This window comes from Alligator mississippiensis, chromosome 4 (genome assembly GCF_030867095.1).
Source record: "Alligator mississippiensis isolate rAllMis1 chromosome 4, rAllMis1, whole genome shotgun sequence".
Classification (NCBI taxonomy): Eukaryota; Metazoa; Chordata; order Crocodylia; family Alligatoridae; genus Alligator; species Alligator mississippiensis.
In genome coordinates this window covers 51,105,099-51,125,441 of record NC_081827.1, presented here as the reverse complement: position 1 = coordinate 51,125,441, position 20,343 = coordinate 51,105,099, and the positions used below count along the sequence as shown (strand labels likewise).

Below are 20,343 nucleotides of genomic sequence, written 5' to 3'. Positions count from 1 at the left end.
ACCCTGGCCTGAGCCAAAGCCTGTTGAAGTCCGTGAAATGATTCATCATTGCTGTAGGGATTAATTTTATTTCCCTCTTCTTCCAAGCTATTCATAAATATTATTGGGCACCATCAGACAAAATACTAATCTCTGGGGCCATCTTTGTCTGTGAAGATTAGCTATTTATTGCCATTCCTGGCTGCCTGGCACCTTATCAGTTTTTAAATCCTGATAGGACTGTTTATCAAATTCCTTTAATAGCCTCATGAAAGGGCATTTAACAAATAGCCCTTTCATAAATAAAAATGTAAATAAATGCTGTAAATAAATGAATATATGAAATAAAAATGTAAAAATGCCCTTTCATGATAGTAATAGCCACCTTTAGCACTCCAATGTTTTTATATTTTTGTATTTTAGATTTATTGAATGTTTTTTAATTCAGATTTTGAATACCCATCCAGGGCTCTGGATGGTGTTTAAAAAAAAAAGCCAGAATTTTTCCAGTGCTAGAGTACGGTAGCACTGGATCAAGCTGGGTTAACAAAGTCTTTTAAAGGGTGAGTGAGTTATATAATGATTTATATAACCTGACTGTTTAAGAACAAAGCAACATAAGTACCATACCAGGTCAGCCCAACGGTCCATTTGACGCAGTATCCTGTCTCTATTGCTTTAGAGGGGGCAGAGCATTGAACAGAGTATATTGTTACCCTCGCAGCATCTACCATCATTGATTTTAGAGATGCCAGAGGATACATCTCTGGCTGTTCTGCTCTGATTTTTTAAATCATTGCGTTTTTAGTTATATAAGACTAGATTGTAATTTTTGTGTTACTAAAACTTTAGATTTAAATCTGTAATAAAGTACATAGGATTTTCATGCAGTTGGCATGCTTGTTTATACACGCTGAGCTCTACAACTAGCCACACCTGTCTGTCTCTCCCTGAACAGTGAATCCCACCTCCGTTCAGACCATGTTTCTCTTGCTTGTGCTGAAGTCAATTTAGGCTTTTGCAGTTTTCACCATCTGGACCACCATACTCCCTAACTCTTGAATGTGAGATCACTTTATCTCAATATCATGAGTAAGTGAAGTTTGGTGGAAGTTAGGCTTTTCTGGTTTTCTGATTTTTACTGTAACTACTTAAGGTTCTGATTGGGATGGGTAAAGTGGGGATTGTAAAAGCCCTGGCCTCTGTGGTACTGAGAAGCCTGGCTGGGGGCAAGGGAAGATGCATTGGATTTGATGAACAAGGGGTTTGACAGAAGAATGGGCAAAAAGCCAGCTTACCTGTTCCCTCTTATGCTGACTGACTTAATAGTTGATTTTAATGGAGCCCCCATCCCATTCCTCCTGGCTTTTTCTTATTCGTCAAAAGCCATAATGATTCTTGCTGCTAATCAAAATGATTCACTAAAATTCTTAGCGTTAATAGGATGCTTCCTCTTCCCTCTCCCCAGTCCCAAAGGAAGTAGCTTATGTACAGACACATAGGTAGAGAAATATCTCAATTTGAGTGTAGTGTCTTGCTTCACTTTTCCAGTGATAAATGCTGGTGGGCAGAATGCTGCTGTATATAGAATTTTAACTTTACAAAACTGCCATAAGTTAAAAAAAAAAAGAAAGGAATTGAGGATCAGGTCCTTTTTCTACACAAACAGGTATATAACTTTGTTCACATGAATATTGCCATCAGCTTCATTGGGTATCTCATGTCCATAAACTTAAGCATGTGCATTAGTAGTCGCAGCATCAAAGCCTGAAAATATTTTATATTAATAACAACTCTGCTCTTAATGGCATTAAATCTTCCTCACTCCAAAATAAAATTGTTTAACGTCAGCAGTGAAAATGCATTTCCACTTTCAGTCCATTAACAAGTTCTGAACAGTTTTGAATACACAGGCTGATATTTTCAAAAGTAAGGATCTACAAGTTAAACACTGCAACATATAAGTAGAAGCAAGGTAGAGAGGTATCTTATAGGCTAACTGAATAAGATGCATCGCCACTCAGCCTTCTACCTGACTTCAGACTAACATGGCTAACTGCCTAGGAAAGCTGACTTTTGACAGACTCAGGGAATTGATGAGCAGGTTCTCCTGAGAGGCAAGTCTGAGGGGAAAAAGGAGTCTTGGAGTGCTGGCTGTGCTTTAAGGAAGCCCTTTTAAGGGCACAGGAGCAAGTTTTCCCTGTGCAACAGAAAAATTGGAAACATAACAGGAGACCAGCCTGGCTTGATAGCAATCTCTTCAATGAGCTAAAATTTCAAAAGGAATCCTATAAGAAGAGGAAACCTGATTACAGAAGTAGAGTGTAAGTGTGTCACAGGGAGAAATTTAGGAAAGCCAAGGCACAATTTTGAATGCAGCTGGCAGGGGACATAAAAGGCAATAAAATGGAATTCTACAAGTATGTCACAAGCAAGAGAAGGACCAAAGAAAGTATAGGCCTGTTACTGAAAGCAGAAGGCAACTGAGTTAAGGATGATATAGAGAAGACTGAAGTAAATAATGCCTTTTTTTACTTGTTTTTTCATAAATAGGAGCAGCTACGAGATGATGAGTATAGTTGGCAGCAAAGATGCGAATGGGCACAAACAACTTAGAGTATTGGAAGAACAGGTTAGGACTTGGGTAGAGAGAAGCTAGTTGCTTTCAAATCAGCAGAGCTGGATGGGATGCACCCTAGGGTACTGAAGGAATTGGCTGAGGTAATTTCAGAGCCTTTGGCTATCTTTTCTGAAAACTCATGGAGGTTGGGTGAGGTTCTCGATGACTGGAAAAGAGCAAATATAGTGCTCATCTTGAATGGGGAGGAGAAGGATCTGGGGAATTTCAGAGCAGTCAGCCTTGCCATCTTGGAAAGATCATGGATCAAGGAATCTATTGTAAAGCCCCTATAGGAGGACAGCATAACCAAGAACAGCCAGCATAGATTCACCAAGATCAAGTCATGCCTGACCAACCTGATTTCCATCTATGATAAGGTGACATGGTTTATAGATGGGGGAGAGCACCAAATGTGATATACCTTGACTTGATCACACATTCTCATTAACAAGCTAACAGAATACAAACTAGAAGAAAGTACTGTAAGGTGGATCATTGTACTCAACGAGTAGTCCTCAATCGCTCAATGTCTAGTCAGGAGGAAGTATCAAGTAGGCTTTGCCAGGGGTCTGTTCTGTGTCTGGTATTGTTTAATAGCTTCATTAATTATTTAAAGAATGGGATTGAATGCACAAATAGCAAATTTGTGAACAACAACAAATTGGGCAGTTGCAGATACTCTGGCTAGGATTCAGAATGACATGACCTGGATAGACTGTAGAAATGGTACACATTCAATCAGATGAGACTCAACAAGGAGAATTGCAGAATGCTGCACTTGGGTGAAATAATTACATGCACAAGTACAGACTGTGGAATGACTGACTAAGCTGCAGTATGGCAGAGAAGGACCTGGGGTTTACAGAAGATCATAAGCTGAATATGGGCAAACAATGTGATTCTGCTGCAAAAAAGTCAACAGACTACTGGATTGTAATAACAGGAATATCACTTGTAAATCAAGGGAAATGATTCTTCCATTCAATTTAGCCCTGGAATTTATTCACCTGGAATACTTGGGTCTTGCACTTCAATAAGGTGGACACTTTTGGAACGAGTCCAGCACAGATTAGCAAAAAAGATTAGGGACCTAGGAGGTAAGATTTATGAGAGGCTAAAAGAAGTTGGGTTATTTAGTCTGGAGAAGAGAGGACTGAAGGGTGATTTGATAAGTCTTCAAATACCTGAAGGGTAATTACAGAGAGGATGGAGATGGCTTGTCTCTGTGGCCATAGGGGACACTACTAGGAGTGATGGTCTCAAGCTGCAGCACAGAAAAATTAGGTTTAAGATTAGGAGGACCTTTCTGACTCTGGTTGTCAAGCTTTGGAACAGGCTATCTAAATTGATTTCAAGAGCAGGTTGGAAAAACACTTGGCTGGGATGGTTTAGTTGAGGATAATCCTGCCTTGAGTAGGAGGCTGGATAGGACCTTATGAGGCTCCTTCCAGCTCTACTTTCCTAGGATTCTGTGACCTCTCTTAATACTTATGTAGGACCATAAGGGTAGAATTTTATAAAGCAGCTGGAATCAAAAGTTTTACTGACTTCAGGCTACCAATCTGATTTAGGAGTAAAGCCTGATTAAAGGATTAAAGTACTTCGGCAGATGATGGCTGCATAAATATCATGGGTTATTTGCAGTAACGGTGTTAGTGAATACTTGGACATGCCTCTTTCCACATAGATGGACAAGGTTCCTTAGGTGAATCTGAAATCTTTATTAGACCAACTTAAATAGTTGGGAAAAAAATTTTTAGCAAGCTGTCAGGTTTAAAAACCCATCATCAGGCTGAGGAGGCCTCTGCAGTTGGTGTGTGCTCTTCCTGGCTACAACCTACACCCCTCCACATAGATGGGCATTTCATGTCTGAAAACTAATTAAACAATAAATATAAAACATTCACTACAGGCTTTTAAGATTGTTGAATACAAAAAAATAAAGAACTAGAAATATGTAAACAAAAATAGGATTTAAAATAAAAAGATAAAGTTATTTTAAATTATTTTTTAATTATATTTTGATCTATTAGCTCTTGTGCCTTCCATGATACTCAGGGCTGAACTTCATTCCCTCTTCACTCTGATATCTACCTAACCCCAGTTTTTCATATTATTTACTCATGTTCTTTCTTCCTTCGTGATAAAAAGTTAGTGTCACTTGCATACACCCTAAAAATGCCGCCTTTTATAGTTAAACAGTACTAATATCCATGGATGAACAATTCTAAGGGCAGTTGTAAATCAAAGCAGTGAGTTTCTTCATAAGCAGAATATTTAATTAATAACTCAGTAGTAATTTTTCTAAATTCTGATAGGTTGAGGGAGTTTGATTTGCATAATTAATATAAGATTACTTTATAATTACTTTACAATATCTCAATTCTTTCCTTTTGGCTTAAGTATGGCCCTCATGTGGAAGTAAAGTGTGGTTAAGCCTCTTTAAAGTGATCACAATCTAATTGAATTTGACATTTTCAGAGTAGATATTGGTAAAGGAAGAATCGTATCAGACTATCAAAGGTAGTACTATGATGCTACATATAGTGTTTTGAGGCCTTTTGGCTCAGATCAACTGTAGGTGGCCTGAACAAAATTTTCTAATACTTTTCCATGGTGGCCCTTCTGAGTAGTATTATTATTTCTCCCTCACTTTTTTTCTTCCACTTTTCGTTACTTCCTTGGATATGAATGATTTAAAAAAAAAAAATCTTTAACAACTTCTACACTATTATATATAATATTGTGTGTATATATATAAAATACTGTAGAGGCTGTTAAAGAATTTTTTTAAAGATATTCACATCCAAGAAAGTAATTAAAAATGGAACCAAAAGGGTGAGGGAGAAATAATATAAAACTGAATTTAAAAGGGCCACATGGAAAGGTATTATTAGATAGTTTTGCTCAAGCCAACAAATATACATATAGCATCATAGCATTACCTTTGATAGTATGATATGATACTTCCTCCACCAACATCTATTTTGAAAATGTCAAATTCAGTTAGATTGTGATCACTGGAAAGAGGCTTAACCACACTTTATGGATCAAAACCATGCTCAACTTCTATGTGTATCAACTTCTTTTCCTATCTGTGAGATGTTAAACTTCTTTTTACCTGAACCAGCGCTACCCAGCTTCACACAGCTTTGCTTAGAACTAGCCTTAACAGCCAAACTAATGTCTAAAATACATTTTGAGCATTGAGGGATTGTTAAACCACATGTGACCAAATTTAGGAGTGTGTGTGTGTATCTAAAACATGAAATGGGTAGTTAGAAGTAATATTATATAGGTGTCAAATAATTTTTAAAAATATATGTTCCCAGAAAAGGGATAACAAAGTGGTCACTCCTCATTTCACACTCCAGACCCACTAAACACGTTTTGATATGTATTGAGAGATCACATGTAAGAATTCATTAGAGTATTAATATATAAATTGGATTAGTTCTTTCTGTCAATATAGAGAGAGAGGCCATATTCTTTTATTTACCCATAAATGAGTCACCCATTTCCTTCCGGTGACAGATGCAGGAGGATTGCAGTGACAGGATTTTTCTGAGCCTGTAGGGTTTATATTTGCTTACTGTTTTGTGGTGGTGGTGATAGTGTTGTGCATACAGTTTTCTAATAATAACACAATATGGTGATAATAATAATGTATGGTGATAGTAATACTAAAACAAATTAGAGTTACCTATTCTGATCACTCCTTTGTCATGGGATACACTGTAACGTAGTGTCATTCATGTATTAAAAGAGGTAGTCAGCTGGAACACAGTGTTGGTGCCATGCTCCCAGTTCCTTTGTGATGCATGAAATCCACATTCTACAAGTGGTCAGGAGCTTTAAACAGAATTTGACATACTGTCATGAGGCATGTTATATCTTATGTACCTGGTCCCTAGTGAAGAATGAGCTTTACTGGGAGAAAAAAATTGTTCTCCTGGTACTATAAATCATTGCACGCAATTGCACTGATGTTTTCTCATCACTCCTGAGCCATCCAGAATACAAGTGGTAGAATCATAGAAAATTAGGATTGGAAGGGAACTCAGGAGGTTGTCTAGTCCAACCCCCTACTCAAACAGGACCATCCCCAAGTAGATCATTCCAGCCAGGGCTTTTTTTTAACCAGGCCTTAAAAACCTCCTGATGTAAAGGGGCCGTGCTTTACAAGCAGGTGTTTTACCTATTTGATGAAGATAACAAGAGGGAAGGTAAATTTGGTTTGATAAAATAAAACATGCTTCTATGGTGCATGTTGTATTTATTGGTATACTTCACAGACAAAAAAATAAAGGGGACACAAAATGCAAAAATTTGCCAAAATAATTAGAATGAAAAAAAATCTGATAATTAACTATTATTTTTCACAAAACTAGTATAATTATGCATCAGTCATGGTAAAATGAAAGGTCAATAACTACAGATGCATAATTTCTCCCTGATAGATTGCTATTTGAAAATAGGTTTGTGACAATTAGGTGATTAATTTCCTTTTATTAAATGGCATTATGAGACTTCACGTTGCATTCATCAGTTTATTATTGTTACGTTTTCTCTTGAGTTGGAAATGAAAACTGAATAACATCAAGCCTGAACAGAAACTCAGGTAAAAGGAGGGTCACTTCCTGGATTCTTATTTGTATTGCAGGAATGACCACAGGCCTCAATTGTGATTAGTGCTTCAATGTGGAGCTGCCTATTCAATCTGCAGAAACTGCTCTTGCACCAAGCAGTTTAGGATCAGATGCAAAAAAAAAAAAAAAAAAAAAAAGACATGAAAGGGACTTAAGTGGAATGTAGGTGCCTAAGCCCAAAATCTTGATGTAGAAGTCCACTTAAATGTTGACTAAACTTGGAGGTGCCTTACTTGTAATTGTAAAGTTTTTCAGGCACCTAGAGTTGTCTTTTTGATATGACTGAGCAGCTCAGCAACTACCTTCTGCTTAAGCCATATAAAGTTGCAAGTATTCTGCTCAAGTGGAGGAGCTTGATTACAGAGGTCTTTTCCTATGTCAGTGCTTATTACCAACATAATTGGGCTCCTTACAACCTGCAGTATTAGCCACTGCTTTGTTCAAATGTGACTCTATGAGGAAGAGTGAAGTGTTCCACTTTAGCCTAATTGATATTGGGTAAAATATGGAAACAATGTAGGTAGCAAAGCATAGAGTGCAGGGCTTGTCTTCTCATATAAGATTCTTCAGGAGGCCAGGTGAGGTTTGCTCTGACTACCAGTCTCTGGTCTAATGAATCTTTATTTTTTTTCTACACTGTGGCACAGCTTCAGCAGGAGAGGTGGTGAACCTAGCCTAATGGTTATGGCATTGTCCTAGTAGGTTGGAGGTAGGGAGCTGATCTCCTTCAAGTTCTATTGCATTAGTTTTCCTCCAATATCGCCTTGTCCTTCTCAAAAGAAAGAATGAGTTTATGCTCAGTTCTTTAAAAGAAAGGAAATAGGTACTGATCTTCAGGGGAGGGTTCAGGGCTGTGAATTCCAAATGACTAGAGGTGCCTCCCTTCAGCTGAGTAAGGTGCCTGAAGTGGGATTTAAATCTCACACCTTTAGTATGTCCCTGTTAGCTCACTCTAAGTATCTTATGCTGAGTGCTTATTTCAGGTAACGTGTTGCTGAACATGATACTTGTTGTGGAACCAGTTCTGAGGCACTAATTCTTCCCCCTATCGAATACCTGGAACCTAGGCATATAACATAATGTTCAGGATTGCACTGTGGCATAACAGTTATGCTTTGTGGCACCCAACTTTTAGGTATGTGAGTTCTTAATTGGTCTGACCTGTACAGTTTAATTTAAAAGAAGATCAACAATTTAGTATTAACAAAGGGGTAGGGGAAGGGAGGGAGGGATATTTGTATAGGCTAGAGATGTGCCAACCTTACACTTGTGAATCTAGTAAGTATATTTAATATAAATATTCTAATATAATAAAGGGCTTAGTCTGTTTGTCTGTAATGCTCTTGGAGCGCTCTGGTTACTGAAACAACCAATCAGAATCCTCCAAGAGCATTACAGACAAGAGGCGGCAGAATGGTGGAGCGCTACCATGAAGGTGGGGACGGAACAGGGGGCAAAGCCAGTGCTGCTGGCTTCAGCCCTGCCCCCCCACCCTGGCCCTGCTCCTTGGAGGTGGCAGCAGTGCAGGGTGCTGACGGAAGGGGATGGAGGGGACAGTGGGGCAAGCTTCCCTCCCCACCTTGCTCCTGGGAGGCGGCAGCGGTGGCAGCAGCAGCAAGGGGAAAGTTAGGGTTAGCAAGCTTCCCCACCTCTGTCCCCACTTGCCCCCCCCCATCATTCTTGATGGGCAATTCACTAGTATTCATATATAAGAATATAGTCCTCTCCATCCTGCTTTCTCCCATTAGAGGTTAGAGCTGTAGGTTGTTGGTCTGACAGGAGATAAAAGGGTACAGGGAAAACTTTGTGGGACTACTTGGGTCAAATCCCACCATTCCTTGGGATTGATTGGCTGTTAGTTTTTTTAATATCTTCCCCACAAAAAAACCCTTTCAGTTCCTACCTGGCTATCTACATTTCATAGACTGTGGGCATGTCTATACATGCATTAACACACTTTAGTTAATGCACATTAAATCTAGTACTTCCGGTTGCCTGTACACAAGCAAGGAGACTGCTCTACTTCCAGTGCGTCAGAGCAAACTTGATTAATCAAGTCTGCTGGAGCATGGCAATTACCGCACTGCAGCAGCTTCTTGTATCTTGTGTATCAACGTTTCTCCACTTTGAAATGGTGGTGGGGATTCTTTTATCTTGAGCTCGTTCAGTGAGCTTTAGATAAAGTGCCCCTGCTACCATTTTGAAATGTGGGGCTGCTGATACATGAGATGTTCTGGGCACTTTAATTAGAGCAGCTCTTGAAGTGCCGCTCTAATTAACTTAGAGTTAACTTTAGTTTGATGCACACAAGCTGATGGCCTGTTTCAAAACATATTTTGTATTTGGTAGTCAACATCAGAATATTCAATCATTTAACAAAATAAAATAGAAATTCTGGGTAGGAAGGTGAAAGAATCTGGCTCTTTTCTGGCAAGTTTTTGGTTCTGGTTTTCTGCAAAGTATACACCCCTTGTCAGTATAACCGAGGAGTGCCTGTATAAACATTCTTGTTTCGTCTGTTTCACATAATAGTTTCTTGTATCATATTTCTTCTGACCTCGCTATCTGAAACCAATTACAGGAGATCCATTTGGGCTGCATCTATTTTCATAAGAAGCCCAGGCAGCAGTGTTTTTCTCAGAGATGAATATCAACATCAAATATGCTTCTGAGTGCTTTGTTATTTATGTTTCAGAGAGATTTTGTAGCCTTCAGCTCTCAAGAATGTGTCACGCTGTGCTGTTTATACATAGAAGATATTAATGGGCGTAGATGTCATTTTTCATTTTAACGTCTCAAATGCAACAGGCTGATAGGTTAAACATTCCTATTTTAAAGGAAAGATATGAGTGACATCTGTTTTCTAAAAATACATATTTACTTTTTAAAACATGAAAGTAATCTATTTACCTTCTTTAGTAGCAGCTTTTACTTTGGTAAAATGTTAAAACTTAAAATTATTTTAAAGGCATTCTAAAAATTACTGAAACCCAGGGGCTTTGAATACGGGATGGTATGTAATGCATATCTCTTTGAATTATCTTTAACACATCAAAATGTACATCAATTTATCAACTTTAATAGGGTGAATTATATACGATAACTTTAATTTTTGTTCTGCTTACATTTCAGCTAGGTTGGAACTGCAGAGTAAATATTAAGAAGTAGTGTTCCCAGTAAATATTTTACTGCAAGGCACAATGAGTTCTGGAAACCATATGCCCAAATTTCCTGCTTAGATTGCCAAATAGTTAAACTGTTGTAATGATTTTCATCTCCATTATTAAAATAATTTCAACTTTATTCAGAACCCGTAGGGATTTGTTTGTTTGTTTTCATCTTCATAAACTTTTTAAAGGTAACTTGATTAAGGAAAAGTGCCTCCTAAGTGCAAAACAAATGTTATTAGAAACTGGATGCAACTTCAACAGCCTGAGAATCCTTTCTCTTGTGCGGTTGAGTCAGAACTCAATGTAATTTTAATCAGTCATATTTATATTGGTTTGTTTTAGTTGAACTTTCTTAGACCACAAATTATCATCCAGTTAGTTCACAGAACTTGATGACTAGTACATAGACTTTACCTTAATTTGATACATGATTGAAAGGTAGACAATCTTCCAAAATTAATATTTTACTTTAAGTTGTCAACTTGTTTTTCAAGGATTTAATAGCGGTAAATGAACTGATAGAACTGAATGTCTTAGAGTTTTGTAATCCTCAGAGTTTTGAATAGTGCCAATAATAATTCTTTGAAATGAACAGTATGTCTCTCAAAAAATGTTTACCAAGAAGCACTACCAAAGTGTTAACCACTATGGTGGGGGAAAAAGTATCCTGTGATAACTGCTATAAGAACAAAGACTGTCAGTGATTTCTCTTTATGAGTTTTATATCATCTCTGATCTTTTGAAATTGTTTTCTGTTCTTCGTATGTCTCCTCTGTTTCCAGTAATCTAAACTGCCACAATACGCTCATTGAAGTATTCAGGTAGTCATCATTCCTAAGACTTTCTGTATTAAAAGATGAATCTTTGCTCTTTTAAAGACATCTTTATTTGCATGTATAAATCAAGATAGTTTAAGCAGGGTAGCCTTTTATACAAACACATCCTGTCATGCTGTCTTTTTTTTTTTTCATAGGCTGTGACTTCTTTTGTAGTGGTTGGAATTCATGCTTTCTTACATTGGTGCTGGGCTATGCTAGCCATGATTTCAGTAATAGTGACTGGCATAATTGTGAAACACCTCATATTCCTTCCTGTCCTTTAAATCTCTAGTACAGTGAGTCTAGATTTGAGCTGAATATTGGATTCTCTTACCATTGGCGTTGGTTGCCTTGGTTTCTAAAGAAGCTTGGGGCCTTCAAACAACTTGCATTGTGTTTCAATAGCCTGTCCATATTACTTTCAAGTGTAGATGAGTCTATACGTATAAATTGTTTGTTATAATTTTTTTCCAAATAAAACTGGTTTAAATAATTTCTTTCTATCACTACAAATAAAGTAATGAATTATTTATATCCCTTCCCCATTCTTCTATACGTCGACCTCTCCACTGGTTCTTGTAGCAACACCATCTTGATAAGCGAGATTGGGCTTCCTTTGCAGGCCCCTAGCAAGTTAACAGTGTGGTGGTCTCTCTCTAATTCCATTCCCTGTCCCGGAGGGCTCCAAAGATTGTGAAGGCTCATGTAACTCTGCAGATCAAAATAAACAAAGTGTTAAAATAGTGCTATTTTTCAACCATTTCAACTAGTTTTCAATATGTAGGTGCTGCACCTGGTCCTTCTAAAATCAGTGGATATTTTTTGTTGTTTTTCAACAGCATCAGGATTTGTACTTTAGGACCTACAATTGAACTATAAGATTGCAAAGAAAATTATTGTGCTGTTTAGAATTGCAAACAAGATGCCTGAGATGGTGACAAAAGGCTCTACGTGCACACTGAAATACACTAACTTGTATTTATTTTTGAAGTCCAAACGCTGGTTATATATATCTCATTACCTAGGTTCAGAGGAATGTATAGTCTTTGTGATGCTGAAGCTGACCTGTAATTACTTGAGAATTTGATGAAACAATAAGAGGATTGTTGTGGGAATGTCTCCAAATGTTAAAAGTATGCTCTGCAAACTTGTACCAGAGCTTTCTATGGGAGACAAATCAATGTTGTTAGGAGATGGTGCTAGTGCATTCAGTTTGTTTACTTTGGTTTTCTATGTCTGCCTGACTTCTCAGAAAACTTGCTTGGAGCCAGACTGTAGCAGCCCTCTCTCTGTCTTTTCATAATTGATCAGGGGATGACTGCCTTCCCTGAGGGTTAAGACGTGGCAACTTTTTCTGTTTGCTCAGCATCTCAATGCAGTAGTTCAAACATTGTTCACACCAGCTGGCAGTGTAATGCCATATGCACATCTTGTCAAAGCAACTGTTGTCATGGATACTAGAAACTATCTTAAAAACCAGCTCATTTGAGTCTAATCAAAATTGTACCTTTCTTTATCAGCTGAGAATCTTGATTATTTTCAGAGATTATTAATCAAACAAGATTTATTGTATTCTGTGCTAGGCACTCTATGTTCCAACAAGAGCAGTATTAAAAAGTAGTGTGATATATTTTAAATACTTTCTCTTCAATGACTGTGTTCAGTCACTGAAGAGAAGAATGAGTTCTTCAAGTGGCTCCATTGTAAATCTTTTACACCTTTAAACTGTGTTTCCTTTTTAAAAATTCCCTTTTGTAAGTATTGCTGTATAGTAGTTTTTAAAATACTTGTGTAGGGAAAATTAATTTACATTATCCCTCTTCTGGTAAATGGAATGTTTATATACACTTCTTGTGCTTAACTTTATTTAGCTGAGTTGGAATGAAAACATAAAATAAATGAAAACATCTTATATTTTGATTGGGATACTGTCATCCACAGAATCTAATCTGATTGGTTGAGTGGTAATTTCTTTGTTCTCTGATTTTACTAAGAATGCAAATGAAAACCACTCATTTTTATTTGGCATTAAAACTGCACTTTATTTTGTCAAAGGAGAGGTTTCCCCTTGAATTGTAAGTACAAAAAGTGTTTTTAATCTTCAATGAATATTCTTATTAATTCACTTTCAAGATAATCTGATGTTGATTTGTCAAATTTAATTACAGCTTCCGGTAACACTTGAAGTCTACTGCTTTTGCTTCAAAATTGTAATATGAAAATGCAAATTGAATGATAATTTACAAGGGAGTGGGCATTTTAGTTGAACACTCAAAAGACAAGTTCCTTGTGGAAATGAGGCTATTGATGCAGTTTATGATTTTTCCTCTTCAAGCACTTTAAACAAATTAACTTTATTTCCTGCAGGATTTCACATATATCCATAAATTCTAGTGAAGTCATATATGTACCTTTGGAGGACTTTTGTTTTAAGAAATGCAAAAGTCTTGTCATTATAAACTGAATAAAAGATTGTATTTTTTTGTCTAAACGTACGTAACTAATATTGACAGTGTCTAACTGGTCTCTTTCTAGGAAATGTTAAAAAAATATTTCAGGATTGCCTCTTTATTTTTAGGCGCTCCAGGCAGCACGACAGCTGCTCTTACAGCAACAGACAAGTGGACTGAAATCTCCTAAGGGCAGTGATAAACAGAGACCACTGCAGGTTAGTAAAATATCCTTACCTCTGGGGCCTTATTCACAAGGAAGTGCACTGGTTTCTCTCACACATATTTATGTACACGTCATGTGTTCTTCCATGTGTACAGTCTCACAAAATACAGAATATATGCTTTTATGCTGGAAGTGCATTCTAATTCATAAGGAAAACTCACTGCACATGGGGAACATCTTGTGTGTTAGGTTGTAGGTGTGTAAAAGATCACTACAGAAATTTGAAAGCCAAATTTGAGTTCAGTATCTATTGCATAAGGGATTTTTCTCTAGTATCTTAAAAGATTTGAGAGAGCTTTTACTCTCAAATTGATTAAATTGTGGAAATGTCTGCCTCAGAACTAACAGTAAAGACAGTCCAAGAAAACAAAGCAGCCCTAGATAACCTATCAGCTTTAAAAGTGATACATGCAAAACATTTCCTAAGCTGACAACACAACTGCTTAAAATTTTGAAGGAGCTACTCCTGCTGCTTTTAGGAAAATATGTTCTCAAGTTTCAGAGGAAGGTTTTTACATTCAGATTATGTGATGGTAAATAGGAATACTATTATCTAGTATTGAATAATTATTTTAATAACATTATTAATAAAATAATGTGTACTGTTTGTAAAACACAAGTGTTTTATCCCAAGAAGTTTCTTTAAAGATTACTCGGTCATAAATGAATGATAATTTGGAGTTACACATGAAGTTGTTCACTGCTGGCAAAAATGGGCTTCTCTCTTTTCATGTAAACCAAATATTTAGTTCTCCTCTACTGAATGGCAGTCAGTTGCAGGAAAAACGATGATTGTGCGTGAGAGATGATTGTGTGTTGTTTGGAGAGTAAGGAAAATATCTTACCATTCTCTTCTGGGCAGCCCAACTTACTTTTCTGTGTGAACCTTAAGTCCATTTACATGTCCCCTATTCTCAGGTAGACTAGTGAGTTTCAATGTCATTTTTCTCTTCAGTGTGCGAGGGACAATCCCAAATATAAGAATTTTGAAATGTTGCCAAATATGTTCGCTTGTGCAATTTTGTGTGTGTGTGATTCCGCATTCTCTATCTTTTCTTGTTAACGATTCAAGAAGGGACATCAAGAATTCTGCACACATCTCTACATTTCCACATTTTTCCACTGTACTTTTTGAATTGTGCCAATTTGCACACTTGCAAATGGTCTCAGTTTGGTTAAAGACTTTTAGACCAAATCACAAGTGCCCACAACCAAGCAAAAGACTTAGGCAGGTGTCTATGGAGAATTAAACATTTAATATGTTAGTTGGCTTTCTGCTATTAGCATTTCTGTGGAAAGTAGGCAGCAGTCCTGAGCCTAACTCATATTCCTTACCCCACCTCCTGCACAATGGTTTTGTATTTTGCTGGATGGTTTTAAAAAGCTGAGGACAGAGATGAGACGAATAGCCAGAAAGGTAGATTACTGTTTATTAACAGTAAACATTTAAAATGAGATTAACAGCCATATTTCACCCACACTCAAATCTTTATTTCAAAGCTGAGAAAAAGAGTTAAGGTACACACAGTGGCTGATAAATGTGAGGAAAGAACTCAAAGTCAGGGACAGAACACAAAACCTAGAGGGATAATGTTTATTTTGAGAGGGGGAGGTGGGCTTGTTCAGGGAGGGTAGGGAGAGAGAGTGTGTGAGTGATCGGAGAGATGCTCTGTACTCTTATGTTCCCTAGGGAAAATAGATGATCCCTATTCCCTGCACCCCAGGGAGAGAGAGTCTGGTAGTGAGGCAGGGGAGGAGCAAATAGAGAAAGCAAATATTTTCTTTTCAGAAGTGTTACTCGCTCTCCAAAGCCAGGATTGCTGCTTCTTTTGCCAGTTCTTGCCCCAGCTGCCCAGTACGTGCACAATGTCCCTGGTACAATTTTATTTGGTGCTTTTTTAATTAGAGCAAAACAAATTTTGCTCCCAGGCTTTGTTTTATGTATCAAATGTCATATAAATTAAGTTTTGAACACAACATCCAGTTTTGTCTTCCTTAGTGTTAAAAGTATATAATAGTTTTGAAAGTAAGACCTTGGTGCTTCTATTATTTCAACCATTGACTGTTAATACAGAGCTTTGCATTGTTCATTATGTAGGGGAATTTTACATCTTGAGCGTTGTGATGACTTTTCGGCAAAATATTTAATAAAGATCATAAAATTGTACTTTAATATTATTTTATTATGCCAGATTTAGTGCTAACTTATGACCAGAGTCCATAGGAACAGGTATTGATATATGTGTATAAATAACTTTGAATTTAAGGGGGACAAGTACCCAGGAACTTAGTCTTGTGTTAAAGGGGGAGAACAATTTTCTCCTACCAAAATATTTAAAAAACTTTAATATTAGTGTGTTTCTAATTTCCTCTAATTTTGGAGCAATTGACAAATCTGGCAACTGGAGACAGGTTGGGACTGTATTATAAATCTAATAAAACTTTTAAACTAGCTCACACATCTGCAGGCAAATGCTGGTGTTAGGTAATATTTGCCATTGCATCTCTCATGTGCTTCACATTTTGATATCAATTGTGTGATTGTTCCATATGTCAATGAAGAAAAAAGAAGGAACCAATTTACATAATTTTTTGTGGGTTTTTTTAATAGATTGTATTCAATGCACATTTTTTGGAACATTGTATATGGTATTGTAGATATATTTTACAGTAGTTTGTCCCTCACTCAACAGAGTGCAGTATTTTAGTGGCCCCTGGCACATATTAGCTATTCAGTAATTGAAAGAAATCTTCAACCTCTCCTTACACAAATTTTCCAAAAACAGGGTGTTGGTATAGGGGTCCATGGAAGTTTTACTGTACTTTGCAAAGAGTATGCCATTGGTGAACCCATGGTATCTTTCTGGAAGAATTTGTGTAGTAATCTAAAGGAGTTCTTAAATGCTTCTTATGGGGGAAAAAAAATCTTTTGAAAATGATAGCTTGTTATATAAGATCAGTAAAAGGAAGATAAAACCTCTTTTGGTAATTTTATTTCTTTTCCCATACAAACATCATATCCGTGTTTGGTTAGGTCAGCAATTTTTAAAGGAGCTCACAGTTGGACACTTGGCAGCACAGTTTGTAAAAATTGTAGTTTTAGGTGGTCTAGACTGAGGCTTCGTTTCTTGATCTACCATTACTTTTTCATTTACATTTTTTTGGGTTTCAGAGCTGTAGATGGCATAATTATGAGTATGTCTTATGTAAAACAGGAGAAAAACATCCTATCTAACAAACTGAAGTACCAATTGTAGTAGTGATTTTACTTTCACATATAGATATCTGAATAAATGTATTTGAAACATGTTTGTGTGTGCTATTCATCATTCTCATGCATTAATTGAATGGACTCAAATCAGTACATACATTGATTAATGACATATTGCAGAATAACTAAATAGGGATTTTGATGAGTGTTGAAGATGATGTTAACCTAAGTATTAAAAGAAAATATATTTTACTGTCTTGTCTCGGCATTCTGGAACACATATTATAGTAGTAATGTGAAGATTTTTGTAGTAGTAGTTATTTTCTGTCCCTTCATATTTATCTTCATTGAAAACACTCTAATTGTAGTAACAGATGGTAGAACAAGGTGGCTACACTAGTGGAATTGTTTCTACTTAATGTCACTAAATATTCAGAGTAGGTGTAACAAAATTCACACAGACTTCCAGCAACTGGAGATCCTTCTCTAGTGCAAAAGAGTAACTATTCTTACAGCCACTGAAGAATATAGTGTCATATAGCTTAGGTATGAAACCTGGCAGCATTACTGTTCTTGTTACATTTACAGTCATGAGGCAGACTTGTGGTTCTTCCCCAGCTGTGCAGAGCAGAGACATAACTCTAAGGTAAATGCTATCAATTTGCTATTGTAGTCGAGCATTAGTGTGCAGCAGTAAAATTATTTCCTTTATTCCCAGTAATCAACTCTTGCAGCTTAAGTTATACTGTCCGTGTGCTGTATACTGCTGTAGACAGCATAACATACCAGTTTGGACAAAAAGTTAATTTTTCCCTAAGAAAACCTAGCTTCTTCTGTCCATTGCAATATCTATAAGGGATTTTTTTATTTTTAAAAGTCAGGCTTTAAAACTTTATCTTGAATGGAAAAAAAGAGATAATCTGTTTTACTTCTTTAGTTTTAAGGTTGTTTACTTAATAGAGATAATCTATTTTACTTCTTAGTTAAGGTTTTTTACTTCTTTTCAACATTAGTACTAATACATTTTGCATTAGGATGCTGTGTCAGGAAATCATGACTCCTGGAATCAAAGAGTTAAGCTCAGTATGTACCAAGCCTGTTGTATAAATATCATGCTGTATATAGAGTGTTGGACTGTTAAAGTAAGCGTTGTTTGTTTAGTCTGAACACTTTATTGAAGTAATCATTTTAGAAAATTTTGTTTTAAGCAAGTTAAGTATACATTTATTTTTCATCCTTTAATGTTTATTTAATTAGCATTTAGTATTCAGAATACTGTAGGTGGAAAATACATGTGCATATACATATATGTATACATATGCGTGTCTGAAAAATTAGACTATTTAAATTTTATTCAGTCATAAATTTGGGACATGCCAAAAACAAAGCAAGCCCAAGCCCTGATTTGTCCAACCAAAATCATTAATCCTACAAAATAAGTTTATTTCATCATATAAAAGTGGCAAATGGAAAATAAATACTAAAACTGAATGAAAAAGGAATCCAAACTAGAAGAAGAAAATATTGAATGTTGTATTGTGGCTGTTGAAAGCATGAAGCTAGTGGTGAAGCTAAGTGAGATGTATTTGGGTTGAGAATATAGTGCACTTTATCAAGTAGCAAATGGTAAGAGTAGGAGCATGAGCAAGTGCTTCAGTGAACCATTTTCTGTAGCAGATAGAGAAATATGTACCCAAAAGGGCATGCAGCTTACCATCTCCTGGGCTCACTTGCTTGTTCTGTCTGCCTTAGTGCAGCCCCTAGTTCAGTCACCTCCCTTGAGAGCTGATAAAAAGGCACAAAATTATTAGCAAAAATATACTTGTTCAATAAGCAGTTTGGCGGGGTTGTATGTGTGTACACACTCTGCCACCCACACTCCCAGAAAATTGCATCCTGAACAAATATAATGTTTTTGTTAGTCATAAAGAAACAATAAAAAAGAAAAACATCACAATAGGAATAAAAGTGGAGAAGAAACTGGGGGTGCTGATTTGACGTTTTTTCCTCTCTCTCGCAAAGGCTATCTGTAGCCCCAGCTGCCTATCTAAGTTGGTGAAGAATTTGCAGCTGCAAACACATAAAATAAGAAATACATGGTCTGGATAAGAACTTACTTAGAGTTTCCTTTTACATTAGCTTAACCAGAAATAGAAAACAACTGAATTAGTCCAAAACTCTGCCAAGGCATTATAGCCATCTATATCCTATTCATGTCTTTTTCATTTAAATGTAAGTACGTCTTACCAACCAGAGGAGCAGGGGAAGAATTTTTTTGTATTGTAGAGAGCATTGATGTAGTACAGAGTACGGGCGGGGAGTAGTGATAAACAGCCTCCTTGCCCTCTCAGGTATAATTGTGGAGAAAATTCTTAGCCTAGATAAAAGCTTGGAGTAAATTTAAATTACGTTAAGGAGTAAATTTAAATTACGTTAAGGCTTGGGGAAGATTTAAATTTGAGAGAGAGTTACTGGAAAAGCGGACACCTATTTTTCCTTAATAAGTGAGCTAGGAAGCATGTGGAGTTACCCTGTTAAGGTACAGAATTTTTCTACAGTGATATGCTGTAGTGTATGCTTTCTAGGGCTGTGCAAAATTTCACCAGCTGTTTCATTTTGATGTTTTTCAACTCATTCTGAGCTCAAAACAGCAAAATCTAAACGAAACAAAAGGCTTCAAAACAGCCTCAAAATGAAATAAAGGCAGTCAAAACGTTTTGAAAGTTTCAAAACGTTTCAAGTTTCGAAGCTGGGCTTGCCTGCAGGGAAACAAGAAGAGAGGAGAGAGAGGGGAAAGAGGCGGGAAGGACTGCTCTTATATGGACTGTGTAGCTGGCCAGTGACTGTGATCCTTCCCTGAGGTCCCTTTTGATCCCAGTGCTTTGGGGCCCCAGCTCCAGTGAGGGCCCACCTTAACACACACACAAAGCCACACATGTCACAAGTTTTGCTTGACAGCAGCTTGAGGTGCAGTTTCTCAGAAACCCCTGCACCTATCCATGAAATCTGGCAGGCTTTGTGTCCTCAGCAGGAGCTAGCATGCCTGCTGTTTTCACCCCCCTTTGCGTTCACACTTACAAGTGGCATGAGTTTTGCTTTCAAGATTTTGAGGTGTAGTTTCCCACAAAGCCCTGTACCTATTTCCTTTAAACTTAACAGGCTTTGTGGCCTCAGCAGGGGCTATCCTCTCTGCTGTTTTCATTTGAATCAGGCAAGAAAT

The 20,343-nt window shown here is 37.0% G+C and overlaps 1 protein-coding gene across 24 annotated transcripts in view; it reads left to right on the top strand.

Annotated features, from left to right (window-relative positions):
- Positions 1-20,343, top strand: part of FOXP2 (forkhead box P2) — a 686,563-nt gene that overhangs the window by 500,431 nt on the left and 165,789 nt on the right. For 20 of the 24 annotated variants that reach the window (XM_059725970.1, XM_059725969.1, XM_059725963.1 and 17 more), the window contains one exon: positions 13,815-13,904. The exons of 3 other annotated variants lie outside the window; for them this stretch is intronic. In XM_059725970.1, the coding sequence (XP_059581953.1) occupies positions 13,815-13,904 (90 nt within the window). Of the gene's footprint in view, positions 1-13,814; positions 13,905-20,343 lie in introns of those variants that run through there. One more of the 24 variants, XM_059725980.1, reaches the window with a different exon arrangement.